The 10,714-nt window shown below is 38.7% G+C and overlaps 1 protein-coding gene across 1 annotated transcript in view; it reads right to left on the bottom strand.

Moving 5' to 3' along the window:
- Positions 1-333: 333 nt before the first annotated feature.
- Positions 334-10,714, bottom strand: part of ADTRP (androgen dependent TFPI regulating protein) — a 68,915-nt gene continuing 58,534 nt past the window's right edge. The window contains exon 6 of the mRNA XM_068558518.1: positions 334-1,059. Within this exon, the coding sequence (XP_068414619.1) occupies positions 1,025-1,059 (35 nt within the window). The 3' untranslated portion in view covers positions 334-1,024. The remainder of the gene's footprint in view (positions 1,060-10,714) is intronic.

The following is a 10,714-nucleotide window of genomic DNA, read 5'->3' as shown; positions in this document are numbered from 1 at the left end:
CTTTACAAAATATGTCTGTAAATAAAGACCCAGAAAAATCCTCTAGGAAAATTAAAGCAGGGTTCATGAATGTGCTTGTTAATCATCTGACAGTCAGCTTTGTTAAACCGTAAACTAATGCAGCAAAGTGCTTTGTACTTAAAGCAGTCTCAGCAGTCATCATAATGTCAGCATAATCATATCACTTCCCATCCAGATTATTCCCCAAGTAAAATGTACATTTATTTGACAAATTAATCAATATACCAATGGAAGAGATTTTGACAATATCAGTGTGTTCAATGTTTACCTGCCCCAAATGCTTGCTCACAAGAGGGACAGATTTACCAATATATATATATTTTTTTTACCAATATTTTTTATAACTTATTTTCTCATTGCCCCAGTTAATTTGCTATTATACTAGGTAGACAGACAACTTCAAAAGCAGCCATCTCCCTACATTTCCATTTAGACTGAGAAAAAAATAGTTGAGAAATCCATGAAAATATCTAGCTTATGAAAGTGCCTCTTTTTACGAAAATTGGGATTATTCAAAAATGGCCCAGGACTGGGAGTTAGAAGATACGGGAGACAAAAGCTTTTATTTTGGTTCTGACGCTAATTCTTTGGCCTCATGCAGGTAACTTCTCATCTAGGTCCTCAGCATCCTCCTCTGTAAAGTGAATAGTTTGGATGATCCTAAGTTCCTTTCTCTCTCTAAACATTCTCTAACACCACATTTACGTGAGTTTCTTTGGCTTTGGGCCAGATGTTGACCACAGACCATCCTCCACAGAGGTCAGACGGATGTAACAAATTCTGTGACAGCAGGAATTGTTTTGGGTGTGTCCAGTAAAAGTTTTAAAAAAACAAGAGTCCTCAAATTCAGCTACCTTCATGTCTGTCTTATTAAATTTAAATATCATTCCCTGTCCTTTTTACCTTCCTTTGTTGCTCCACCACCTTCCTGCACCAGGAAGAAAAAAGATGAAAAAAACTCTCATGTTTTCTTCTTCCTCGGTTCTTGGAAAATGGTGTCTAATCACTTCCTCTTCTTCCTCGGCTGCATCGTGTCACCTGCACAAACAAGAACAGAAAGAGACCTTAGCCTTCAGGCTTTCCCTAATGGGTATTCTTGTGTGGGTGGACATTCACCCTGACTTGGGACAGTGGAAAGTTGAGGAAGCTTTTCCGAAGGCAAGATGATGTATTTTAAAGAGTTCTGGGAAACCACCGGCACCGCTGCAAGGGCAAGAAGGGACGACATCTTGCTGTCCTACTTGGTGCCTGGCTCACAGCCGGCCAGCTGACCAGCGGTGCAGTTCATATCGCGTGGCTCTGAATACGTCCTGTGAACCACTGATGGCTGTTGCTTTTGGCCATGTGTTTGTAGGCTGCACACAGTTCATCAACAAACTTTGAGACTTTGCGGATGGAGATGAACAAACCACATCAAATGAGAGAGGAAAGAGAAGAATGGATATTCACCTAACTAGGGGCCATTCTGTGACCTCTCGCCAAATCAGCTTATTGGCCTGGGTAGAAAAGTACTGGCATATTGATTTAGTTTTTAGTAAGCTTATTACTAATTGTAATAAGTAATAAGCTTACTACTAATTAGGAATTACTAATTACCAATCTAATTGTAGCATTAGATTTCTAGAATGACTTCCATTTAGCCAACCATGGGTACCCCCATATTTAATGATCACAAATCTTTACATAAACTTTGAAACTTTGAAAACTTCATTAACTCATTGTCCTTCCTGTCTGTTGCCAAATGCAGTCTTTTTTCAGCTCAGCCTCTTCTCATCCATTCTGGAAGTTAGAGCCCTGTTACTTCCGGCTCGGTATTACCATAGCAATCTCAGCTCCCAATTCCATGCTTTATGCTTCAGACCCTGCCCCCTCCATCAGTTATATCTTTAATAGTAAATTTTAAATATCTTAATAATTTTATTTGCTGGAACTCCCCTTCTCAGAGGCTTTAGTGACTGATGACTTGAAGTCCTCCTGTGGCCCCCTCATCACACTGATTTTCTAGGGCAGACAGCTCCTAATCACACAGCCCTCGTGGCCACCCTTGAATTCATGTCTCTCAACATTTTTAGGCACAGTCCTCTCCTTTCTTCTACTCCTCATCAATCCATACTATATCCAGTCACTCCAGTGAAGCCTAGCTGATTTATCCAGCTTTACATGCTTCGTGTTCTTTTCATTTATGCTTCCACTTGTTTTTCATTTTTCCCCAGTTAGGTCTTCTCTACATTAGGTCTATAAGGACAAACACAGTATCTTCTCTTTTCTGAAATATACACTTAGGGCCTTTAATGAATCAGTTTTCCGATAAATAACACGTTAATTCTCCTGTGTTCAAGAGCTTGGTCAGTATAAACTTCTCAAAGTTGTTCCCTCTGTGGTCACTCTGAGGGCACCTAAAACTTTGTTTATCCATGTTGTTACCAACCCTCAACACTTCGAATCTAACTGTAATCAAAACCTCGCTTCTTCAACCCAGGGTTCCAAGGATTGGAGATTCCTTCTCCAGTTAAGAAACACAACAGAGCATGATGGCTTAGAGAGAAACAGCAGAAGCAGCAGCAGAAGTGGTGGTGGGAAGTTCCTCTGGGGGAGGAGGGCAGATGGCTTCTTCCAGCGGATCAGGGTCTCCCCTGTCCAACACCTTGAAGCTAGATGGAGCACCAGGAAATTCCCACATGCCCACCCGTGTGCTAGAGAAGGCACCATCCCCAGATGTGTCTCTGTGTGGAGCTCTAACAGTCATTTCATTCTGTAGAGACGTACACGGTGTGACTATCACAGAAATCACATTTTTCTTTTTGTTTCTAGCAGGTGGGGATGGTTCCTTAGTCCTGAATTCTTATGAGGCTGAGCAGTCTCTAGACTTCTTTGAGTCTTCAGAATTTATCTCTGACCGTGTTTCCACAGTGCATGGCTGGAGATAAGGGAAGTGTTGACTTAGTAATAGACCATATTATCTTACCCAAAGTTCACAAGATGGATTTCAAACTGGTTGAGAAATAATGTTCCTTGTTATCACTCTTTTCCTCATTGAAGGGAGTCTTTCCCAGTGGAACACCTCCTAGTTGGTGGTTAGGGGGTTAGGTCCACCCCGATTTCATTTGTTTTAGTTTTTGTTTTACTGAAGTATATTTGATTCACAATGTTACATTAGTTTTAGGTATACAACGTAGTGATTCAATATTTTTGTAGATTATACTTCATTCAAAATTATTATGAAATATTATATTTCCTGTGCTGTACACTACATCCTTGTATCTTATTTATTTTATACATAGTAGTTTGTACCTCTTAATCTCCTTCCCCTATCTTTCTCCTCCCCCACCCCTTTCCCCACTGGTAACCACTAGTTTTGTGTATCTGTGAGTCTTTTTCTGTTTTATTATGTTCATTCGTTTTATTTTTCAGATTCCACATAAAAGTAAAAATATACAGTATTTGTCTTTCTCTGTCTGACTTACTTCACTAAGTGTAATACCCTCCAGGTCCATCCATGTTGCTGTAAATGGCAAAATTTCATTCTTTTTTCTGGCTGAGTAATATTCATAGGTTATCTTCTTTATCCATTCTTCTGATGATGGACACTTAGGTTGCTTCCATATCTTGGCTATTGTAAATAGTGCTTCTATAAATATTGGGGTGCATATATCTTTTCAAATTAGTGTTTTCCTTTTCTTTGGATGTATACATAGGAGTGGAATTGCTGGGTCATATGGTAGTTCTATTTTTAATTTTTTGAGGAACCAATTTACATTCCCACCAGTGTGTACTAGAGTTGCCTTGTCTCTCCATCCTTGCCAGCATTTATTACTATTTGTCTTTTTGACAATAATAGCGGTTCTAACAGGCATGAGGTGATATCTCACTATGGTTTTGGTTAGCATTTCCCTGATGATTAGTGATGCTGAACATCTTTTCATGTGCTGGTTGGCCATCTGTATGACTTCTTTGGAAAAAAGTCTATTGAGGTCTTCTGCCCATTTTTTAATTGGATTGTTTGTTTTCTTGATATTGAGTCATGTGAGCTCTTTAATATTTTGGATATTAACCTGTTATCAGACATATCATTTGCAAATATCTTCTCTCATTCAATAGGTTGTCTTTTCATGTTGTTGTTGGTTTCCTTCACTGTGCAAAAGCTTTCAAGTTTAATTTGATGTAGTCTTATTTACTTATTTTTGCTTTTGTTTCTCTTGCCTGAGGAGACAGATCCAAAAAAAATGTTGCTAAGATTTATGTCAAGGAATGTACTGTCTGTGTTTTCTTCTAGGAATTTTATGGTTTCCGGTCTTACATTTAGGTCTTTAATCCATTTTGAATTTATTTTTCTGTATGGTGTGAGAAAATGCTCTAATTTCATTCTTTCACATACACCTGTCCAGTTTTCCCAACACCACTTACTGAAGAGACTGTCTTTTTCCTGCTTTATATTTTTGCCTCCTTTGTTGTAGATTAATTGGCCATATGTGCATGGGCTTATTTCTGGGCTCTTTATTCTGTTCCATTGATCTGTGTGTCTGTTTTTGTGCCAGTATCATACTGTTTTGATGACTGTAGCTTTGTAGTATAGTCTAAAGTCTGGGCACATGATGCTTCCAGATTTGTTCTTTTTTCTCAAGATTACTTTGGCTCTTCAGGGACTTTTGTTCTTCCATACAAATTTTGGAAATTTTTGTTCTAGTTATGTGAAAATGTCATGTGAGTGTTTCAATAGGGATTGTACTGAATCTGTAGATTGCTTTGGGCAGTATGGACATTTTAACAATATTAATCCATGAACACAGAATCTTTCCATTTAATAGTATCATCTTCAGTTTCTTTTATCAGTGCCTTATGTTTTTAGGGAATAGGTCTTTCACTTCACTGGGTGAGTTTATTCCTAGATATTTTATTGTTTTTGATGTGATTGTAAATGGGATGATTTCTTACTTTCTCTGTCCGATAGTTCATTATTAGTGTATAGAAAAGCAATAGATTTCTGTATTCATCTTGTATCCTGAAACTTTAGTGAATTCATTTATTTGTTCTAATAGGTTTTTTTTTGGTGGAGACTTTAGTGTTTTCTATATATAGTATCATGTCTGCAAATAGTAACAGTTTGACTTCTTCCATTCCAATTTGAATGCCTTTTAATTCTTTTTCTTGTCTGAGTGCTGTGGCTAGGACTTCCAATACTATGTTAAATAGAAATGGTGAGAGTGGGCATCCTTGTCTTGATCCTGATTGTAGAGGAAAAACTTTGCTTTTCACTGTTGTATATGATGTTAGCTGTGGGCCTTTATTATGTTGAGATATGTTCCCTCTGTACCAACTTTGTTGAGAGTTTTTATTAGGAATGAGCGTTGAATTTTGTCAGATGCTTTTTTTTGCGTCCATTGAGATTATCATGTGATTTTTATCCTTCATTTTGTTAATGTGGTATATCACATTGATTGATTTGCAGATATTGAATCATTCTTGCATCCCTGGAATAAATCCCACTTGATTATGGTGTATGATCATTTGTATATGTTATTGAATTCAGTTTGCTAATATTTTGTTGAGAGTTTTTGTGTCTATATTTATCAAGAATATTGGCCTGTAATTTTCTTTTTGTGTAGTGTCTTTGTCTAGTTTTGGTATCAGAGTAATGGTGGCCTCATAGAATGAATTTGGGAGTGTTCCCTCCTCTTCAATTTTCTGGAATAGTTTGAGAAGGATAGGTATTAACTCTTGTTTATTTGTTTGGTAGAATTCACTCTGTGAAGTTGTCCAGTCCTGGACTTTTGTTTGTTTTGGGAGTATTTTGATTACTGATTCAATTACGATACTAGTAATCGGTCTGTTCAGATGATCTATTTCTTCCTGATTTTGTCTTGGAAGATTGCATGTTTCTAGGAATTTATCCATTTCTTCTACATTGTCCAATTTGTTGGCATACAACTGTTTGTAGTGATTTCTTACGATTTTTTGTATCTCTGTGGTATAGTTTGTTATTTCTCCTCTTTGGTTTCTTATTTTATTTGGGTCCTTTATTTTTTTCTTGATGAGCCTAGCTAAAAGCTTATAAATTTTGTTTATCTTTTCAAAAAACCATCTTTTGGTTTTATCGATCTCTTCTATTTTTTAATCTCTATTTTATTTTCTCTCTGATCTTTATTATTTCCTTCCTTCTGCTGATTTTGGGCTTTTTGTTCTTTGTCTAATCCCTTCAGATGGTAGATTAGGTTGTATGAGATTTTTTGCTTGTTTCTTTCTTGAGATGTGCCTGTATCACTGTTAACTTTCCTCTTAGGACTGCTTTTGCTGTGTCCCATAGATTTTGGAAAGTTGTGTTTTTATTTTCATTTGTCTCGAGGCATTTTCTGATTTCCTCTTCAATTTTTTTGTTGACCCCTTGGTTTTTCAGTAGCAGGTAGTTTAGCCTCCATGTGTTTGTGTTTTTCTAAGTTTTCTTCCTGTAATTGGTTTCTAGTTTCATACTGCTGTGGTCAGAAGGGATGCTTGATACAATTTCTATCCTCTTAAATTTTTTTGAGACTTGTTTTGTGGCCTGGAATGTGATCTATCCTGGAGTACACTCTATGTGCACTTAAAAAGAAAGTGTATTCTGCTTTTTTGGATGGAATGTCCTGTAGTTATAAGTCCAACTACTCTAATGTGTCACTTAAGTCTACTGTTTCCTCATTGATTTTCTTTCTGGATGATCTGTCCGTTGATGTACATGGGGTGTTGAAGTCCCCTATTATTTTATTATTGTCAATTTCTCTTTTTATGTCTGTTAACATTTGCTTTATAAATTTAGGTGCTCCTATACTAGATGCATATATGTTTATGAACATTATAGCTTCTTCTTGTATTGATCCCTTTATCATTATGTAATGTTCTTCTTTGTCTTTTGTTACAGACTTTGTTTTAAAGTCTACTTTGTCTGATATGAGCATTGCTACCCCAGCTTTCTATTCATTTCCATTTGCATGCAATATCTTTTTCCATCCCCTAACTTGCAGTCTGTGTTTCCTTAGCTCTGAAGTGAGTCTCTTGTAGGCAGCATGTTTTTTTATTCAGTCAGCCACTCTGTGTCTTTTGATTGGAGCATTTAGTGCATTTTTATTTAAAGTGATTGTTGATAGGTATGTACTTAATGCCATTTTGTTATTTGTTTTCTGATTGTTTTTGTAGTTCTTCTCTATTCTTTTCTTCTTCTTATGGTCTCTTCCCTTGTGATTTGATGATTTTCTTTAATGTTATGTTTATGTGCCTTTCTAGTTTTTGTATATATATTGTAGTTTTTTGACTTGTGGTTATCATGCAGTTCATATATATTGATCTATAACTATATCTATTTATTTTAAACTGGTAGTCCTTTAAGTTCAAACACATTCTAAAAGGTCTACATTTTTTCTCCTCCCACACCATGTTTTGTATTTTTGATGTAATATTTTACATCTTCATGGCTGTCCCTTACCTGTTTATTATAGTTACAGTTGATTTTACATTTTTGTCTTTTAACCTTCATACAAACTTATTTCAGTGGTTGAGCCACAGTCTTTATATTTGTCTTTACTAGTAGGATTTTCCCCTTCCTATAATTTCTTATCTCTTGATATAGCCTTTTCATTTTCATTTAAAGACTCCTTAACACTTCTTGTAATATTGGTTTAATATTGATGAATGTTAGTTTTTGCTTGTCTGAGAAACTCTTTTTCTCTCCTTCAATTCTGAATGATAACCTTGCTGGGAGGAGTATCCCAGGTTGTAAGTTTTTTCCTTTCAGCACTTTATCTATATCATGCCACTCCCTTCTAGCCTGCAAAGTTTCTGCTGCAAAATCAGTTGATAGCCTTATGGGGGTTCCCTTGTAGGTGACTCTTTGTTTTTCTCTTGCCACCTTTAGAATTCTCTTTTTATCTTTATCTTTTGCCATTTTAATTATGATATGTCTTGGTGTGGGTCTCTTTGAGTTCATCTTGTTTGGAACTCTCTGTGCTTCTTGTACCTGGATATCTGTTTCCTTCTTCAGGTTTGGGAAGTTTTGAGTCCCAGTTTTATCAATTACATTTTCTACCCTTTTTTCTCTCTCTTCTCCTTTTGGGAACTCTATAAGTCAAATGTTAGTACGATTGATGTTGTCCCAGAGGTCCCTTAGACCATTCTCATTTTTAAAAATTTGTTCTCCTTTTTGCTGTTCTGATTGGGTGACTTCCATTATTCTGTCTTTCAGGTTGCTTATGCATTGTTCTATATCACCTAATCTCCTGTTCATGCCATCTAGTGTATTTTTCATTTCAGTTATTGTATTCTTCAACTCTGACTGGTTCTTTCCTGTATTTTCTAGTTCTTTGTTGAATTCTCATCGTGTTCATCTGTTCTTTTCCCCAGTTCAGTTAATATTTTTATTACTATTTCTTTGTACTCTTTGTCAGATAAATTATTTATCTCTGTTTCATTAGCATTTTTTCAGGTATTTTTTTCTTGTTTCATTTTGTCTTCCCATTTTGTTTAACTTTCTTCGTCTGTGTGAAATCAGGTGAAACAGTTGCCTGTCCTAGTCTTGAGGTCACGTCCTCGTGTGGGACCATTCCCGTGCAGTCTGTGTGAGCCCAGTGGCTTTGGTGGGAGAGCTGGATTTGAGGTGAGCATGATCTGCATCATCCCCCAGGGTGTGCTGGTAGCCACTGCCTTGGTGGGAGATAGGCCTGGAGTTGGAGGGGCTAGAGCCAGAGCCAGGTGCAAGCCAGGGCTGCTTCTGTGCTCAATGACTGTCACTGCTCTGTTGGGGGTTGGGGTGAGGGCGGAGGGGCTGGAGCAGGAGCCCTGAGGGAGCTGGGTTTCTCTTGGGTATGATGGCAGTCTCTATCTTGGTTTGGGACAAGGTCAGGGCCTGAGGTCTTGGGGCCGCACTTCTGTGCTGGTTTTACTTTTTCCCCAGTGTGTGCCCTCAGTTAGAGGCTGGGTCAGGGCTGGAGGGGTTAGTGCCATGCCACTGAGCTGACCCCACCCCTCCTCCCCCAAGTGTGCACAGAGATCTGTGCTCCAGCGATGGCATTCTCCATCCGGAGTGTGGGCAGGGATTCGTGAGCTGGTAATGGTTGCCTCTACCCTGGTCAGAGGCAGGGCCAGGGTCCAAGCCAGCTCCATTCCCTCCAAGTGTGCACATTCTCATGGGCAGTGGCAGCCTCTGCCTTAGTGGAGAGCAGTGCTGGAGCAAGAGGGGCTGGAGCAGGTGCCTGGTGCAGGCTGGGGGGCACATTGGGATGGTCCCTAGGCATTTTTCAATCAGCTGCCTCTTTGCTGTCACTGGGAGTAAGCAGATCTGTGCGTGTGCTCTTCAAGAGTGGAGTCTCAGTTTCTTACAGCCCTTATTAGTAAATCCCACTGGTTTTCAAGCCAGCCAAGGGGGCTCGTCTTCCCCATGTCAGACCCAAGGGCTGAGGTGCCTAATATATGGCTTGCACCCCTCGTTCCCCAGGGAGGCTCCCTTAGCTTGTGATAGCCCCCTCCTCCTCTGTGTCCCCCACCAGCGGTGCGGGTCCTGACCAGATGGCTTCTTCTCCCTTCCTACTCAACTGCGTGTGGACCTTTCTTTACAGCCTTGGTTGTAGAATAGCTATTCTGCTAGTCCCCAGGTCAGTTTCAGTGAGAGAAGCTCTATATGCAGTTGTAGTTTTGATGTGTTCATGAGGGAAGGTGAGCCCAGTGTCGTCCTACTACACCGTTTTGATCTCCTCCCACCCTGGATTATTTTAGTCCTTTCTTTATCCTATGTTAGTACCAAGGAGTAGAGGTATTTTAGGCCAAACATTTAATGTTCGTCTTGTGCAAGATTCAAACATTTTCTGCTGGCGTGGTAAGGGAAACCATTCCTTTAGTCAACATCACTATGGATACATACGTAATTATATACCTTATTATTCCAATAGTTGGAACAGGATAAGTAAAAGCATACTATTAAAAAAAAAGATTTACACCTATGTATCTACCATCACAAAAGCTACTGCTAGACTTTGAACTGAAAATTTGAAGAACATTTGCCTGGTTTTAGAGGCCTGGCTTGGAAAAGGGTGAGAAGGCAGATTGTGGGGGGGGATATGAGGTGTTAGAAGAATGAGATTTGAACATAGTACAAGTGAGTACAAGATTTGAATGTAGTTGAGTACAAGAACATGAGTACAAGTCACAGTGCAGAAGTAGTAGGAGGAGATGGAGTTGAGAGCTGGCTGGAGAAACCCTAGTGGGGAAAGAGGCTGCGGAAGAGGGAGAAGTAATAATCCCTAGTGGACTCTCTGAGCTTAGGGAGATGAAGTTAGGACAAGAAATGCAAAAAGGAGATGTATTTTTCTAATAGACTAAATGGTGCCCAGTGAGGCCATGCTTTATAAATACACGTGGAGTCAACTCATGATAAGATTTTTTTTTACTGAAATGATTAGGGACAACATGCAAGATAGACCTTATAATAAATTTCTTTATGGGTAAAACTAAGTAGGTAAACTAGATGGCCTCTAAGCAGCTTTCAACAATAAAATCTCTTTTAAATAAATCTGATCTGTAGGAAATAGTATTAAAGGAAGGTTTTAATATCATTCTGTCCAAGGCACTGTCACAAGGTCACTTGGCCAGATTGGAATTTTCAGCTTATAAACTATCCTGGGTGAAAAGGATCTGTGGTCTTGGGCCCTGACAAAGGATACCCCTGGCATATATCCCT

Source organism: Eschrichtius robustus, chromosome 12 (genome assembly GCF_028021215.1).
Source record: "Eschrichtius robustus isolate mEscRob2 chromosome 12, mEscRob2.pri, whole genome shotgun sequence".
Lineage (NCBI taxonomy): Eukaryota > Metazoa > Chordata > Mammalia > Artiodactyla > Eschrichtiidae > Eschrichtius > Eschrichtius robustus.
Note: the sequence above shows the minus strand (reverse complement) of the source record. Positions and strands in the feature narration are given on the sequence as shown.